Genomic DNA, 19,828 nt, shown 5'->3' on the forward strand with positions numbered 1-19,828 from the left:
CTTACAATAATATTAATAATAAAAATCATAATGACTCTTTATTCCAGCTTGACTAAGTGGTGGGTCCAATATTTGGTCAGCCATATATGTTTTACCACTTTTTTTTATACATTGAAATTAAAAATAATAAACAAATAAGAATAAAAATAATGAAAAGAGACATATTCAATTTAATACATTGCAAAATATTAAAACAATAAACAGGTATAATAAATAGGCACAAGAAGCATATTTAAAAGAAATAAATCAATAAATAAATTGGTAAACAAATTACTAAAGTATTTTATAAAACGCTTGTTTTTTTTTTAAATATGTGGAATGCATTATCCCAGTACACAATATTTTATGTTTACAAATATATACCTACAAGCATATTCGTTTGCGTCCGTAGTGTAATGGTCAGCACGCTCAGCTCAGTGTTGGAGGTCCCGGGTTCGATTCCCAAGAGGGTCAAAATAAATATGAGTGATTTTTCAGTCTAATATTTATTCAATATCACCCTGGACAGGTGTCTGAAGCGAAGGGCTGATCACCTTTCCTTCATGCGTTAACCATAAAGATAACACTGCATTTATATGATGCAGTGCCCCATGCACCATCTGGTTATATACCTGGTAATGTATTTGGATGGAATTATGAAAGTCTGTGTATTTACATGTCTTCCGACCTTGGCTGGTTTAAGTTTTACGTTGTTGACAATCAAGGCCGGTCATGCGTTCAAATTTCGGTTCGGGAGTTATATTTATGCTCAATGTTCTGACGAAATCACGCGTCTTACAATTGAATAGTATGTCTTCGTTCAGTATTGATTTGACATTTCGAGAAACCAAGTATCTCCCATGTAACACAGAAATAAATATTTTTTGCGTTATATTTTGTGTTGTATGCGAACATGGCGATATTGGGAGATATTTGTTATGTTTATGTAAAAAAAGGGCTGTATTTACATAAAAGAGCATACAGAACTCGGACTGTCGTTTGCCTTTTTTTATCCTATAATGAAGATTTGGATATAAACGAAACACAATATTTTTTTGTTTGAAAATCTAAAGAAATCTTTAAAATCCCCGGAACGAATATGGGTAAATGAGTGCGATTTTTAAAAGATTGCATAGGATATAAAAGGGGGATCATTCTCTTAGGTGGACTATAGCTAAAACAAAAAAATTCTGTCTACCATATGTAGTTATAAAATCGATTTCTGTAAAATTTGTATCCCAACATTATTAATAAACCATTTATTGAATTTGTTTTATTTTTCATTTATTCGTCTGCAACCTTCAAAACTCTGTATTTTCTCCAACAGTTTTCTGTAATTATTCCATTTTCTACGTGTAGATGATTCACATGTTTAAAGAATATATTTCAAGATAATACTTCTTTTTAGCATAAATTCAAGATTTCATTCATTGATTCGGTGGTCTCTTTGTGGTAAAACCTATCCATTTTTAATTTTAAAAAAAACTTTTACTGTACCACTATTTCTGAAAATCTACCGTGACATGTGTTTCGATGCATTCCGCATCATTTTCAAACATCGGTGTTTGAAAATGATGTGGAATGCGTCGAAACACGTGTCACGGTAGATTTTAAGAAATAGTGGTATTCACTAAGTAAAAAATAAAAATAAAAATTAATTCAAGATATTATAATTTCACACATCTTCATTCCCGTAAATCCTTAATAAGAGAACTCTTGAGAACACCATTCACAAACGTGCTTCCGTAATTTTAAGTCACCGGTAATTGGTATAATTGAATTAATTTAAATGAAAATATATATTGAAATCATAGGATTAATCAATGAGTCAATATGATTTTGTTAACGAGCTCTTACCATTTCAACTCCATTCGTATTTTAATACGATTAAAACGAGTATAAAAATCTTTTGGATAAAAAGCTGTTCTCTATATTTTCATTACTCAAAACGTTATGCTAAAGTGTTTTTCGTCAAATATTTTTCTAAATTTTTCAAAACGTTTTTTTTGAAACTTTTAAATCTTGTGTTGGTAAATTTTCTCTAAAATTAATATCAATTTGGTTATTTTGAAGGATTTAAAAAGATAATCCTTAATCCTTAGCTCAAAGGCTTCGTCTAATCCCAAACGTATAGCTGTAAAGTTAAATGCTGCGATGGTCTGAATTGGTATTTGATATCATAAAAAAAACTTGAACTTGAAAACACGATAAAAAATTTAGTATGTAGGTTTTTATTAAATACTTTTAAAATCAATCCATCAAGTTTCTATCAAGACTTACTTAAACATACTTTAAACGAACATTTGAAAAAATATATGTTGTTAATAAAACTTTATAGTCAAAAATGATGTAAAATAAGTATAAACTAACTTTCGATAATATTCAAAGAGAACTCAAAATTCTGTTTCCAATATTTTGAATGTGTCCTTTTTTTTGGATTTGCTCCACTTGAAAGTTTCTTGTGTCAAGATTTTTATTTTTTTGAACAAGAATATGACATTTTTGGCATTTACAGGCTTACAACCTGTGATTGAATGGTTTAGATGATCACTTTATACACTGTTAAACATTCTACTCGTGACAATATCACCCACGTAAATTTAAAGTCCGCCTCCGCAGTGTAATGGTCATCACGCTCGGCTACCGTACTAGAGGTCTTGGGTTCGATTCCCAGGGGAGGGGTCAAATAAATATAAGTGATTTTTTTCACTCTAATATTTAATTAACATTACCCTAGACTGGTACCTGAAGCGGAGGGCTGGTCACATTTCCTTCATGTGTTAACGATCAAGATAACACTGCGTTTAGATGATGCAGTGCCCTATGCGCCATCGGATGCGGAAAAGGGTTAAAAGAAGAAATTTAAAATAAAAATGCTTTTTAAAGTACATATTGAATGACAAAATAATAATGTAGTAAAAAATTAAAAATAAATATAAGTTGATTTTTCTGTTTCTTGGTGCAAAAAATAAAGAGCTTATAACCATATCAGTTTTTTTGCAATTTGTTGTGATTTTTTTTATCATCTTTAAATTCTCTAGTAAGCAACTTTGCATATTAAATAGGTACCTTATTTCTAATTTGTATTCATGAAGTTGAATTCATCTGGAGTAGCCTTACTTAACGAGGCGGGCAAGTGATGAAAAGAAAGGGTTAGAATTTTAATATAACCTTTTATCTGGAGGGGATATATTTTTTTTCCATTAAAAAAAGTAAGAAGTTTTCAATAGTACCCTTAAGATTACTTAAATGATTAGAAAATTTTCCACATTCAAATACTTTTGTTTATCGTAAAATACAATCTTTTTTACTACGCAAGGTTAGTAAGTATATTATTTTATTCGTTTGAATAGGTAGGTACGTAAAAATGTAAAAAAAAACTTCCTTACCTGAATTGTCCATCCTAAGGGCGATTGTCCACTACCCGGAATTTTACCGTTCGGCAGTCCGATTTTGAATAATGAAAGCGACTACGACAGTTTAGTGTGATCGAATTCACGAGCACCGTGATCACGCACCGATCGAGCGCATCGATCCGGAGAAAGACGGACAATTGCACAAGCAAAGCATCCGTTTTTTCATTCTAATTGGACTGCCGGACATTGAAAGCTGTCCCACCGCATGCCCAGATCTGATACAGAAGCATTTAGGCTTCCTGACATATCTGCTCTTGCTAAGCAATTTTTTATTGAACTATGTTGCGAAATTTATTGAAAATGTGAAACAATAAAAAATTGTATCCCGATTTTACTGTGAATTTACATTTAAAAGCTTTCAATATACCTGTCACTGCCAATCGAAATAAATGAAAGATTGTAATTCCATCACCAAATTTTCTAGAAGTACCCTAGTGTAGGCAGTAATACAGTGTATTTTACTGTCCGGCAGTCCGTTTTTTTTTTTCAAATAAAAGCGAGTTTAGCGGGATCGAGTTCACGCGTACCCCGATCCGGAGAAAGTCGGACAAGTGCACAAGCCAATCATCCGTTTTTTTCAAGCTGACTGCAATGCCGAACAGTAAAATTCTGTGTAGTGCACGAGCGCCCTATGGTGTCTGCGCCGTTCCTTGAATTTCAAGAGTTTTTTTTAGTTTGAAGCGTGTTATCCCTTCCCGGAGCAGTGGGGTGTGGAGTACGCTCGCACAATTGTCATGGGGAGGTTCCTCGTCTACTACGCCATCCCCTTGGCGGTGATTGGAGTGTTCTACGTGCTGATGGCACGTCATCTTGTCCTCAGTGTTAAGAACATACCTGGAGAGCTTCAACTTGCCAGAAGGCAGGTAAGAAAAAATACAAGTTATTACTTATAAAAATAACGGGTATTCCTAAATTGATATTTTACATTTGATTTTTTTTGACATCTCATCACACATAAAGAATATATGGAAGTCTGGGCATTTACGGGGCTTACGACCGTCATAGGCTGGTTTCGTTCGTATAAACACAATACACACACATAAAAGAAAAATGAATTATACAGTCAACAACAAAATATTTCGTTACAACATTTTGAGAGTGTCCAAACACTTGCTCACAAAATCTGGATTATCTCCTATTAAATGAGTTTTTTTCATATTATTTTTTAACATCTCATCAAATATGAAGAAGATTCTAAATCATGATTGACAACCACACTATTCAAATTCTTGGAAGTTATATATATATATATATATATATATATATATATATATATATATATATATATATATATATATATATATATATATATATATATATATATATATATATATATATATATATATATATATCTATATATATATATATATATATATATATATATATATATATATATATATATATATATATATATATATATATATATATATATATATATATATATATATATATATATATATATATATATATATATATATATATATATATATATATATATATATATATATATATATATATATATATATATATATATATATATATATATATATATATATATATATATATATATATATATATATATATATATATATATATATATATATATATATATATATATATATATATATATATATATATATATATATATATATATATATATATATTTATATATGATCCAATTTCAAAACATTGTACTTGAATCTCAAGGATTTTTAATAGAGACATCTATTGGTGAATTGAAGAAGCTTTTTATTGAGCAGAAACTCTTGTATTATTACTATGTGAGGCCGAATCCTTGATTATAATCACATGATATTTTTTATTTATTCATTTATATATTTAAACATATTTCATGTATTAAGTCACATTTATAATATTCCCGATGAGTAATTACCATTACTCATTTTTGGACATGGGAAATAGGTTAACCAGACTGTAGAACAGATAAGAAAGAAACAAACAAGAAAACAGAGGGCAAAATGTAAAATATAAAGCAATACAGTACAATAAAACCATAAGGTAAGAAGCACGTTAAAAGGAAAAAAGAAAAACATAACTAATCACTAACACAAACATCTTTCCATAAAGTATTTTTTCAGTTAACGTATTTTGGATTCTTGACTAGGTTCTATTTTATTTAAGTCAGGTAGCTGGTTAATTTGGGTATAGGCAAAATATTAAAAGGACCTTATTGTACTCCAAACTTAGTTGTGTTTATTGCCTAGACATGTATTTCGTTATGGCCTCGTATATTACAATGATGAATTTCTCTGTTGAAAATTGTTTTGTGAATATTTTATAAATGTCGGTATGATAATTGAAATTAGGATTTTCAGGGAAAATGTTAATGCGGGTTGGCGGAAAACTATTTTCTGTAGCTACTTGTAATCGAAAAGAGATACAGTAAGAATATAAGTACACACATAAATATGGGTAACCGAAAATAATGTCGTATTTTAGCGTTATATTTTAAACGGTCAGTAGGGTTTCGACCGCGCTAGTAGTATGTTTTGTATTTATCTAAATTACATACTTTTTAGAAATGAATTTAACTTTATTGACTTCAATTTCCATTATCTAGAAAATAATTAATCTATTTGAACCAAGAAATGAATTCGTACTAATTTGGATGCTACTTTTATTAAGAAAAAGAATAGATTTATTAGGTGCGAAAATCCAGACTTTAAAAGAAATTAATGATATATCTACAAAGGATACTCAATTTCAGAGAATTTTTTTTCAAAAACAAAAGTCAAAAGAGTCAAAAATGAAAACTTAGTATGTTTTCGTGCTCCAAAATACCGATTTATTTTTTAAAAATATTTCAAATACTTTTTCTACCATTTTTTAAAACTGAATTCATTTGACAATATGTACCATTTTAATATTGGTATACGAGAGCGAATATTTACGAGTATTTGAATAATGATAAAGGTTTTTAAATTCACGAGGTTGACAACGCTACGGAAAATAAAATTGATTTTTACTTGAAGTGGCTTTTTGCTTTGGAGTGAAAACAAAGTTATTTCATTCATTATGTCCGTCTGAAAATGAGAACAGGTTGTCAATATTTTTTTGGTGAATATATTTTATTTAATTTCTCCGTGCTTATAAAATTCTATTCCTGGATTCATTTAAAATAGCTTGTTATCAAATTTCTGAACATTGTAATACGATTATACCACTTTTCAGGTATAAATATTAGTCAAAATATGTCATTTATTTGATAAATTCATATGTGCTGTTCATTATTTTAAATGATATTGACTGTTTATAAAATTATATTATCGGTGAACAAAATTTTGCGTTGAAAAAGAGGATCAAGCTGAATATTGTTTTCGGCCCATTCGCCTAACCTATGACGCGTATAATGGTCATTAAGTCTATTTATTGTGAAATAGCATAACGTACTGACTACAAATCATCTGTCAACTGTCAAATGGACAGTCTGTAGATACAATGCTGCTAATTTAAAAACCAAACCCTTAAAAAAATACACCGTATTTAATGTAGTATTATATATGCTTTCAATAAAGTATTATATATGTATTTGATTCATGTTCAGCCAAAGGTATTTAAACCAAAAAAAAAACACTTAACTGATATATTTTTTTCCGCTTGATTAGACTCGGATTTCAGGGACAAAAAGCTTATTTATAGATTGCTCTTTTATTAAAACATGTCAAATGAAACCCAATTTAATTCTTTGATCTTGGTGGGAAAAGGAGTCTAAAAAGATCAATTGATGTAAAGTGAGCTTTTTTTTTACCAAATGGTCTTACGGATTTAATTTAACAGCTTTTTTACGGAATCAATTAATTTATTATTATTTTTACATACAACTTTAAAATAATAAAAAAAAATCATTAGCAATACCTTGTTATAACACGTTTATGTACAATCACAAGAGCTTGGTCTCTTTTTTGGATAGGCTCAGCGCAACTAAAATTATAAAATTGTATTACGTAGAAATATATGGAAATTGTAATAAAAAAACGATATTAATGTTAATTATAATACAATTATAAAGTGATGATAAATTTCACCCGATTATAACCGCTCACCGGTTATGATAGAAGCTTATCTATTTAAATAAAATAAAAATGGAAGGAAAGAATCCATACTCGTAGATAGCTTTAAAGATATACTAAGACGATTTTTCAATGATTCATTAACTGAAATTCAGCCTTTTCGACTTGAAATGATCCTTTTTCTGACTGCTTTGGGCAGTTTTCATAAGAACCAGATTAAAAAAATATTTAAATTTTTGTTAGGACCGCACATCGGGAGCAGTTATTTTTTTAGCTTTTTAAACCTAGGTTAACCCTTTTGAATTCAATAAATTTATTTGAATCCGCTCAGTTTCACTCAAATCACGTTTTTTTTGTATTTTTAGATAAAATAATAAAGGTTACAATGAAAAGTATCAATAAAAAAAATCTTTTTCACTGACTAAAATAACTGAAAAGCAATGTTTCACATTTAAAACTAACTCTTGAAATTAGTAAAAAGCGTGTTTTTAAATAAACCACGCCCCTAATTGTCGTAGGTTGGAAAAGCAGATAATGAGTTGCAGGTAAAATCCATCAAAATACTATACAATCCGAAGAGATTGCGAAAAATCCTAGAGTCGCAGTATTTAAAGACAAACCAATTTTGTAGGGGGTGCCTAATACATATGGCCAGGGCTATATATACAACAAAACATTAAAATAATATACATTAAACAAACCAATTATAGTTAACAAAAAAAGTTAAGAAAGAAAATGTGCACATGTGAAGTGTGTAAGAACCCTGTGCGTGTGTGTGCGTGTGAGTGTGTGTGAAGTTGATTCTAGTGGGAACATACATACAATGCAGATAAGGATAGTTTTTAAAGATCCTGAGAGGACAATATGCTCACCATTCGACTTTTCAACACAGATTTTCCCCAACTGAAAATGTCAACTTGGCTAAAACATAAGTTGTACTCACAAACCATTAACCTTGACTGGCTTTTGAGATTTTTCAAGATCGCCCTAAAATTGGCAATGCTGAAGAGCGTGCCAACGGATATTGTTGACCGTTTTTATAAAAACATCCATGACTTGGCTCATAGATAATACTTGCTCTAGACGCATGTTACACGGATCCGTGTAGTTGCCATGCAAAGTGTTGAGATAGAATTCTTCTCATTTCAGGTCAAAGCTCGGAGGAAAGTGGCCATAATGGTATTGGCATTCGTGGTCGTATTTGCCATCTGCTTCCTTCCCTATCACGTATTCATGATATGGTTCTACTACAAGTGAGTAACTTTTATTACATAATGTGTCATAAGATATTTATTTTCTGAATATTTTGTATCTTATCATATTTCAAGACGTGTACTTTACGCCCAATTCACGGAAAAATGACACAGCCAATATATGAAATGTGACGTTGATATAATATGTCAAAGCTGATGAGTTTTCTTATCGTGAATATAAATATTGTCGCTAAAATAAAATATGTATGTGGTAACAATATAATAAAGCATGATGAAATACTGTCATAAATGACAAACGCCTTTTTGTATTATCATATTTCTTTTCTTCATTTTATAAATATTTCGTTTCTTTTAAACTTCAATTCACATTATTTAGAGTGATCCCAAATTTTAGTTTAATAATTTTGGATTTTGTCATAAATAATGGGTTCGATTCCTACTATACAGAAAATTTACAAGTTCTTATATAATATTATCTTATTTAACATTAGGTTTCAAAGCACACGATCACTTGACTTTTCTGTATTTTTTGGCATTATAAATACCTTCACTTAAACGTAGTGCTTCAAACTATTTTTTTTAACTCTAAGTAATATTAACTTGATTGTTGAGTGCATGATGGCAAGTTGATCAGGTTTGTGCTTCAGGTTACATATCAGAGTAATATTAAGTTATTATGAGAGTGAAAATTAATTTATGTTTAATTTCATTAATTAAGCTGTCTGAAAATCACGCGGAATGCATTGAAACAATTGTCACAATAGATTTTAAGAAAAAGTGATATTTAAGAAGTAATACATAAATTACAAAAAAAAACTTTTATTTATTTTACCACCCTGGGAATTGAACCTCAATCCGAGACCTCCAACACGGTAGCCAAATACATTAACCACTCATTAGGCTTTATACACTATAATGGTTTGGTTGCTTACTACAAGGTACCTGTGACTAGATGTATGGACCTTAAGCAAACTAGGAATGCTTGTCAAGATAGATGCGTTTGGCGTTCTATTATTTAGCCTGTTTTAGAGGAGAAAAGGCGGGAGGTGAAAGAAATAGAAAGCACAAACTGGAATGTTTTAATAAGGGTAAATCCTAAAAAAATATTGGAAAAACCAAACAAAAATGGTTTATTACAACACTAAAATACATAAAAAAACCCTATCACGTTAACTCATATAAGGTTTTCCCCTATAACGTTTGCAGAGGTTTTTTTCTATAATAGTGGTCCTCCATATAACGCAGTAAGTCTGTTTATTTAGTCAAGTCATTTCCGTTACTAAAAATGTAAAAATACAGTTTAAAAATAGTAATCCTCTATAACGTTTCCCTTGATAACTCGGACCCTATCTCAATGTTATAGGGGGTTTACTGTTATAGCATTATATAGATGCTTACTAAAAAAAGTAACACAAGAGCAAGCCAAATAGGTAGGCCATAATATAAGACACCCAGTTCTGCTTCTTACGAGTATAGAGTATGTGTGAAGTCACAAGCTACAGAGAACGACCCCACTTAACCTACGTGTACCAAATTATCTCCGACATGTGTGATACCAGAAACGCCGAGTTGAGGATACGAGTGGACGATAGAGACGGGTGGAGACTGTCCACGAAAGAAGCAAACCAATCATCACGGATGTGAGTGTAATCCACGAAGAAGACTACACTGATTTGTTCGATAAAACTTTCTATAAATTAGGTTTAAAATATTTCTAAGGAATAGAACTTTTTCTAGAAGTGAACGTAAATTTCTTTTCGAAGTATAATATATTAAATCAATTCAGAATTTATTCACTGTATGGAAATGTTTATATTAGCTTTCCGTAAACTCGTCTTTTCCTTTTTCGCCAGAAAATTTTTATTTTTCGTTTTCCTACAGATACAAACTGAATATTAATATATTTTCCGGCCAATGATCCTAAGAAAAACCCAAGGAAAGTTTCACGTAATTCTTAGACGCGGATTTCTTAGTAAACGCATTTACGTTTACATCTCGACATACATAGATGAAGAAGTATATGAAACTGTGGATATTTACGGGGTTAGCGACCTACCATAGGCTGGTTTACGTGATCTCTTTATACACCTGTAACATTCACCATTCTACCCGTGATTGACAAATACACTATTGATTTTTTTGGAACTTATATAAATATGTATATCATATATGGCTCACTCAACAACGTCATATACAAAAAAAATTGATTTTTCAGGATATCGTTTTTAAAGTATAAAAATAAAATAAAATGTATGAAAAATAAATATGAAGCCACTTATTGAACTTTTTATTGTGCAACAGATCTTCTTAGGTAAAACCTGTTTTTTCTACATTCGAAAAATATTTAGTATATTTAAAAAAAAAACAATACCTTTTCTTTAAAATTCAATAACAACACTTTCTGTCCTGTAGCAGGTAAATAATAAGTTTAAAATATGGCGCTTTTGCTGGGATATAGTACATTTTCTGGGCATTCCGAAAACACGCACAACTGAAAATTGACGATTTTTGATATGTGACGTTGTTGAAAGGAGTGAGCAATATGACAATAATTCTACGATGGATACCTTGGGAGAGGTGTCGGAAGACCCCATAAGAGATGGTCTGACGACATTGTTGCTGTGGGGGGTAAAAACTGGCTGCAAGCAGCAACCAACCGGAGGAAATGGAAAGAAGACGAGAGGCCTATATCCAGCAGTGGAGGTCAGAGGGCTCACAAAGAAGAACAAGAGAGATCATATATGACTCATATAACATTCTGATGATGTCGGTAATGATAAGACCCGAATGGTCAAATAAAATAAATGTGGAAGAATCCATAAAGTTATATTATTATACTATTATGTCGTATAAATATGATACAATATATACTTCGCTTACTGTGTGAGTTCGCGGCAGTATGTATGGTTGATTTGAATAAGTTTTACTTACTTGAGACTCACAAAAAAATTTAATTTAATTGAAAAAAAAAACGTAAAAGATGAAGCGAAGAAAAACCCTTGGTATAAGTGAGTGTATTGGGAGGTGAATACTTTGAAGGGATGCCAAACATGTTATTTCTTAATAAAGTACATTTTATTTATTGATTCGTCACTTAATGGTAAAATCTATCCGTTTATAATTTATGTTTAACTTAGTAAATACAACTATTTCGTAAAATCTTTTGTAAAACGTATGGATGCGAAATGCACCGAAACGCGTGTCACAATAGATTTTAAGAAATAATGGTATTTTCTTAGTAAAACTTACATTTAAAAAATATATTTTATTTTATGACGTCAGTCTAAGTTTTAATTAAACGTTTTTCTAACGACTTTAATATTTCAAAACCATCAGTCAATTTGTATTGCAAGATGGTTCAGACTGTATATTACATTTAAAATATTTAAAAAAGGTAAGTTAATATTTAACAAGGATTGATTTTTGATAATTACTTTAGCTGAGTTGAATAATCACAAGTGATTTTTTTTCATTTTTGTAGCCCAAATGCAGAAGACGACTACAATGCCTTTTGGCATACATTCCGCATTGTGGGATTCTGCCTCACGTTCATGAACAGCTGCGTCAACCCGTTGGCGCTGTACTGCGTCAGTGGAACGTTCCGGCAACATTTTAATAGGTAGGCAAACAAAATAATTTACATATTTCAAAATCAATTTTATAAAAGTTTCGAAACAATGCTGGAAAGGGAAAATCTTACTTTTGCTATCTTAGGAAAATTATTTAAAATAAAAACTTAAAAGAAACCCGAGAGATGTCTTTCCCCCTGCCGTCAGGAATGTAGACAAAGGACGTCTATGTCTGCCTATAGCACTCTTAAAGGGTGAAAAGCTTTCAATCAAAAAAAAGGTTTCCATTTTAATCGTTGAGTGATAATATCAGATTAAAATTTTATTTTAAATATCAAAATATTTCATTTTTAACAAAATGTTTTCAGTAATTGGATGATTTTAGATGATTCTAGTACGAATTCGATAAATAAAAATATTTATTTAAACAACTAAAATAAACATTGAAATATATTTAGATATTAGCATCTTAGTCAATGTTTTCATTTTTATTTCATAAACTTTTTTAATTGACTAAAATAAGTACAGTAAGACCCCACTTAACGCTGTTTCATTATTATGCGGTAATATTTGAATTCCTTAAAATCACATGCGGTATATTTTTGTAACATTGCATTCTCACGACCAGAACAATATTCAGAATAAAAAGAAGATATCGATGAAAAAATCATAGCTAGTTAAGAGTTGTTATATTGACTATAAAATAGAAATTATAGACAAAAGGGTAACAATTTGTTTAAGTGTGTTTTGAAAATAAATAATTATACATCAATAAAAAAAATCCAAATAAATGGTATTGAATATTGACGAATTTACTTGTATGTTTGTTCAAAAATTTAAAAAATATCATATCGCTTACTCCTTTCAAGAACGTCATAAATCAAAAAACTTGATTTTTCATGAGAACGTTTTTAAAGATTAAAAATATAATACAATGTATTAAAAATAAATATCAAGCCACTTATCAAACTTTTTACTTTGCAACAGATCTTTTTAAGTAAAACCTGAAGGTTTTTTCTCCATTTGAAAAATATTTAGTATATTTAAAAAAATAATCCAACAATACCTTTTCAACAAAATGCAAAAACAACACTTTCTGCCCTGTAACGGGTAAATATTAAGTTTTAAAAATGCCGCTTTTTCTGGGATAAAGTAAATTTTCTAGGCATTCCGAAAACACTCACAACTAAAAATTGACGATTTTTGATTTATGACGTTCTTGAAAGGAATGAGCGATATTCCCTGTTCTATTTTACTTATCCATATGTGAGTAGCGAGAATACGACTTTAACGCTGTTTTGTTTTGCGCTAGAACCCGAACATATCCCCGCGTTAAGCGGGTCTTATTGTTTAATAAGATTATAAAGAGAATTAGCTATTGGATAATTCAATTCCATGAAAATCCGATTTTTCTTTAATCAGCGAATAAGAAAAGAAAGCTTTGACAAAAGGAAACCAAAGCGAAAATTGTAAAAGCAAAAAGAATGTGCGCTCTAAGAAGCGGAAATTTATCAACGTAAATATCCATCCCTTTCATTTAGACAGTGATTTCTTATTTGGTTTGATATGGGTTAAAATGCCAAACATTTTTTTCTAACGCAAGGTTTTTTTTTGTATTGAGAATATTACATATTTATGTGACATGTGACATGGAATTGGAAAACTGCGTCGAGAATTTTAAATACCATATTTTTTATTATAATTTCATGCTTTTTGATGAATAAAGCGGACTAAAATTTGTAATAAATGTACATCTGACCCAAGGTTTTTTTTCATTTAAAATTATTTCAAATACTGTCTAACAATATTTTTATTAAATTAGAGCATTTACATGTTATATCTTATGTTATTGTTAAAAACCAATGTTTTTCGGTATTCGCAAATCATCGCAAATCAAATGTGATATTATAGAAATAATATTTAAGTATTTACACAATTTTTAACCCCTTCAGTAATTATTGAAAAAATGAAAAAACGATGAAAAAAATATTCAAGAAATAATTTTACTAACTGAACAAACACACACACACACACACACACACACACACACACACACACACACACACACACACACACATACACACACACACACACACACACACACACACACACACATACACACACACACACACACACACACACACACACGCACACACACACACACACACACACACATACACACACAGTTATCTCGGGCGTAGTCATTAAAGCATTAAAGATTTAGCACTGACCGTTATCCACATCCAATGTTGCATAGAGCATTGCAGGCGACACCATGTTAACTTAAATCATACTGTTTGTATCATTATGTATACATATTTAAACTTGAGTCATACTGTATTAATGTAGTGTTATTTAAATCATTAATTGCATGAAGTCAAGATGATCAGTTATAAGCCTAAACAGTCGAGGGTAATATTTTATAAATACAACAGGAAAAACTTACATGTTTTAATTTTGAGCCCCTGAAATTGAATCCGGGACCTCTAGCACGGTAACCAAGCGCACTTACCACTACAGAGTTACACATTGGTTTGTTGGAATTAAAAAAATGGTTATTTAAAAAAAAAGTAAAAGTAAAATTAAAATATAAATGATTAAAAAGTATTCAAATTAATAAAATAATTTACTAAAAAATATGTGTTTTTAAACATTATTTTCTATCTTATAATTGATGATATTCATTTTATTTTATTTTTTTTTTCAATATCTTTCATGTTTTGTGAAACTTTATTCACCATCTATTCTAGTTAATCAAGAGTCTTCTGTATATTATTGGTTGGTATTATTGATAATGTCCATCTTATTTACTTGTTTTGACCTTACGGAACTAATGTACTGGAAAAACATTTTTCTGTTTGCCGTAAATATTTTGCTTTAACAAAATTGGTATTGGTATAAAAACATAATCTTTATCAAAAAATACTTCCCAAGCAATAAAGAGAATTCATAATAATCCCTCTAGAATCAGCTTAACCGATTTATTTGACATTGCGAGCCTGAGCTCTTTTCAATTGAAAGTTTACACAAAACCAAACCAAAGAAGTACATAAAGGTCATATTTCTAAGCCACAGCTAAGCAGAATAGTCGAACGCTTCCATTTATGAAGTATTCAAGCCATTTGTTTAATTAATTGACTTAATTAGTTGTTTAATTTACTAAAATGTATCTTAAACCTTGTCCTACAATTAATTTGCTAAATGAATTGGCTTTATAATTTGTTGTTAAACTTACTGGATTGTATCTCAGACTGATTCTACAATTAAATAAGTACATTGTCCGACCGAATCACAGCGGTCTGATGGTTTTGTTAAATACCGTTGATTTGTGTGTTTTTCACTCCCGCCCTTGCCACAACGATCAAATACGATAAATCTTTGATCAAATTACGATATTCATCCACAATTTGAACTCAGCCGCTCTTGTGTTTATATTCGCGTTAAATCTGAAGTGTCTATAACTGTCGCTTCTTACAAGATGGGGAATAATAAACCGATTTCTTCCACTTGTTCAAAAATATGATATCTCTGAAATCCTGTCAAAAGAGTGGAATATCATCACTGTCTTTCAAATCGAGATGGCTTCATTGTATTTCAATCAATCGTGAAATTCCTTTTCGAGATTAATACAGTTACGAACAAACCATTTTACCGTTTATATAGGTATATACATATGTACATACAAGATATTTTCACTATTTTTTATAATTCTAAAATAAATCAAATAACAGATTTGTGTTGCATGAGGAAATATTATGAATAATCAGAGTACCCCTTTTGAGTTGATACTATTAAAGGGTTTTTATAAATTCCTCAGAAATTATTTGTTTAAACAATTTAATTCCTGAAACAGCCAAATTGTATTCCATCTGCTTGAAATTTCAAAGAAGGAAGACAAATTTTGTCTTCCTTCTCTCTTTCAAAATTTTACTTTCTACAAATCTCAAATCGTAATAATTTTATTTTAATGATCTGATGATAGAATGATTATTGAGTGTTTATAAAAGTGGCATTCACAAATTGAACGATAAATGATAAGGAGAGTGTTATATTACCATACCAATAACTTTAATTTAATTTTTTTTCATAGTACAATTCATAGTTTTTTTGTTTGTTTATATTCACATCTATAAAAACAATATCTTTTCTCAAATTTCAGACTGTTTTAGGTTGTTCATTAGGCCCTTTTTGTTTCATATAAATAAACCCTCTAATGTACATAAACTCTGTACAGCAAATTTAAAATTTAAAATATATGATTTACGGTGCTGTAAAAATTTATCTAAAGAATTTTAAATGTCTGTGTAGCACAATACAGTGACAATATACATATCGCTCACTCCTTTCAGCGTCATATATAAAAAATTATTGATTTTCAGTTGTGCATGTTTTCGGAATGCCCAGAAAATGCAATATATACCACCAAGAGCGACATATTTTGAACTTAATGTTTTCCACTACAGGGCAGAAAGTGTTGTTTTTGCAATCTGAAAAAAAGGTATAGTTTTTTTATATACGTAATATTTTTCAAATGGAGAAAAAACATTTAGGTTTTAACTAAAAAGATCTGTTGCATAATAAAAAGTTCAATTAGTGGCTTGATATTTATTTTTAATAAATTATATTACATTTTTATACATTAAGTTTTTTTTAATTTTTGACGTTCTTGAAAGGAGTGAGCAATATGTTTTAAAACCAGAGTGTGAAGCTTTTCAAGAAAATATTGATTTATTTTTTCAAGCGTATTGGATGACATTCATTTTGAGAATTTTATGAATTATTTCATTCAACAATTGTAACCATACTTTAAATGGTATTTTTTTAGATATCTTCTTTGCTGGGTGAAGAATCGAACCCAGACTGCCAGAGAGTTGAGAGGTACCTCGGTATCTCTCTCTGTAGCTAATAAACATAATGCTACTCAATTCCGCGGGATGGCGCTGACTGAATTCAAAAGGTAAGGATCCTAGCTACTTAAAGGGCTGGTGGTGAAATTCTTGCTCAGGTGGCTGATATATTTGCAAATGATAAATTTGTACTGGATAATTCCTTACTGGAGCTTTGGAAAATCGACAATAGATGGCCAATTTCAAGAAATAAGGCCAATAAATATATCCATGCAATAATTACACAGAAACAGAATTTCGGTTTCTAATTTGTATGCCTTTCACGCCTGGTTGAATTTGGATCAATTAATTTTTGAGAAACTCGATTTTTTCTGTTCAAATTGAAAAAAAAAACACATTACTACAAAAATATATAAATTTTATAAATGTATTGAATATCGAACTCGTACTGTTATTTTCTTTTCAATAATAATAATAAGTAATGGAACTTTAAAAAAAAAAACTTTTGCTGTTAATAGAAACAAAGTAAGATTTTATTTCATTAATTGATTCGGCAGTCACTTTGTGGTGATAACTATCCATTTTTTATTACAGTTTTACTTGGTAAATATTACTATTTCTTAAAATTTACAGAGTTTGAAAATGATGGAGAATGCATCGTAACACCTGTTTTAATAGATTTTAAGAAAAAAATAGTTTTTACCAAGTAAAACTTTTTATAAAGTTTTTCACTGACATTTATTGGTGAAACTGTATTTAATAGAATAAAATGACATCTTTGTAATTTTTTTCCACATGTAATATTTTTAAAGTAAGGTACCCATAAGAACACTACTTACATATTACGAATAATGTCCTTGCATCTCGTCTTTAAGCTTGTCATATCAAGTCAGGTTTGTATGACGTTACTTTTAATTGCAACCACGTTCCCAGGTTCTCTTCTTTAAAATGTATGCACGTCAATAAAGAGTACGTGTCACTCAATTGTGGGTGCTTTCCAGTCTTCATCCGACAAGACACCTACCTTAGTATTCTCTTCCTTTAATGCTTTAAATTTTTACCCTGTGTTCTTACTATTACAGAATATCATTTTCAAGATATTTAACATCTTTTTAGGGAACAAACTGAGAGAGCAACTAGCACTTGGCGCAACGGGCGGTACGATGATCAAAAACGATCATCGGGGAATATATGAGGCCCGTCCTTCAACTGGCAGGAGTATGATTGAACCAACTTCTGACATCGTTATCCTCGTCTTGGAAGACAAACTTCAATTCTGCACCGCTTGATACAAGCCATTGAACTTTTGCAAAATATTTGAAACCTTAAATTGATTAAAATTTGATAAATTATAGTAACTTAAAATAAGTCTAGTTAAAGGCATTTTGAAAATTTTTATGATTAAAATGTGTTTTATTTTAGTATAAAAAATTGAGGTGTTTCAGACAATTTCAAATTTATTGTGTTTTAAAAAGACAATTTAAATTAATTATAAAAAAAAAAATTATTGAGTGTGTTATTAAAAACAATGTGGTATAATTTTTACTATGTAAAATAACAGTCGTATATTTTTTTTATATTGATGATTGTAAGGATTACTCATTAATTGGTGAAATATTTTCATCTTTTAATGTTAAAAAATTATGTCATTTGGATTCGGATTTTTTCCTAAAGTTAATTTCTTTCGGGAAAGCATAAGCGGTTTGTGTTTGAAATTAAAAATCTTGTTTTGTCAGAGTGGAGGTCGAACCTACAAACTCAGATGCAGAGTCCGTGACACTAACCACAGGACGACAACCTGACTAGAATCTCAAACCACACGTATGAAGAATTTATGTATATAAATAAATGTGACATATCCAAACTGGATTAAATAAATATTTTAGTCTAAATACATATCGCTCACTCCTTTCAAGAAAGTCATAAATCAAAAATCTTGATTTTTCAGGAGAACGTTTTTAAAGTTTAAAAATATAATACAATGTATTGAAAATAAATATCAAGACATTTATTGAACTTTTTACTGTGCAACAGATCTTTTTAGGTAAAACCTGAAGGTTTTTTCTCCATTTGAAAAATATTTAGTTTATTTAAAAAAATAATTAAACAATTCATTTTCTTCAAAATGCAAAAACAAAATTTTCTGCCCTGTAGCGGGTAAATATTAAGTTAAAAATATGCCTCTTTTGCTGGGATATAATTACATTTTCTGCGCATTTCGAAAACATGCACAACTGAAAATTGACGATTTTTGATTTATGACGTTCTTGAAAGGAGTGAGCGATATGTAAATCCCGGGATACAATGAATTATAAAAATAATGTTTATTTATACTTTATTAAATTTGGTATAAATATGGCAACATCGTGTTGTGAATTAAATTATACGTAATGATATTGTATTGAATAAAGTTATTAATCATAGCACGATATTGATATTTAAGAAACGACTTATTTTAAAATACGCATTTTTACAGGATTTTGCTAGTAACATGTATTTCAAATACTAGGATTAATCAAAGTAGAAATGTGAAGGTAGTATTTTTAAATAAATAAAACTTGCTGCCATAAAACATGGCAAATCTATAGATATTGTTTTGAATTATTTTTCTTAATTAATGTTTAATTAAATAATTTTATATGTATTACTTTTAATGGCCAATCAGTAATGGAAATAGTTGTTTTCATTCCAGCTGTACTCATCCATACATTGCTGTGGCTCAGTCAAAAGAAATAAAATAGAAAAAAGATGTCACTCATTTTCAAAACGTTT

The 19,828-nt window shown here is 29.7% G+C and overlaps 1 protein-coding gene across 1 annotated transcript in view; it reads left to right on the forward strand.

Annotated features, from left to right (window-relative positions):
- LOC148301331 (neuropeptide CCHamide-1 receptor-like) overlaps positions 1 to 19,481 on the forward strand; it is a 32,119-nt gene extending 12,638 nt beyond the window's left edge. The window contains exons 4-8 of the mRNA XM_088273416.1: positions 4,070 to 4,258; positions 8,576 to 8,679; positions 12,122 to 12,259; positions 17,035 to 17,166; positions 18,173 to 19,481. Of these exons, the coding sequence (XP_088129542.1) occupies positions 4,070 to 4,258; positions 8,576 to 8,679; positions 12,122 to 12,259; positions 17,035 to 17,166; positions 18,173 to 18,251 (642 nt within the window). The 3' untranslated portion in view covers positions 18,252 to 19,481. The remainder of the gene's footprint in view (positions 1 to 4,069; positions 4,259 to 8,575; positions 8,680 to 12,121; positions 12,260 to 17,034; positions 17,167 to 18,172) is intronic.
- The last annotated feature ends 347 nt before the right edge of the window (positions 19,482 to 19,828 follow it).

The sequence above is a fragment of the Brachycentrus maculatus genome, unplaced genomic scaffold, assembly GCF_059751285.1.
Source record: "Brachycentrus maculatus isolate JH-2025_06_01 unplaced genomic scaffold, ASM5975128v1 h1tg000574l, whole genome shotgun sequence".
Classification (NCBI taxonomy): Eukaryota; Metazoa; Arthropoda; class Insecta; order Trichoptera; family Brachycentridae; genus Brachycentrus; species Brachycentrus maculatus.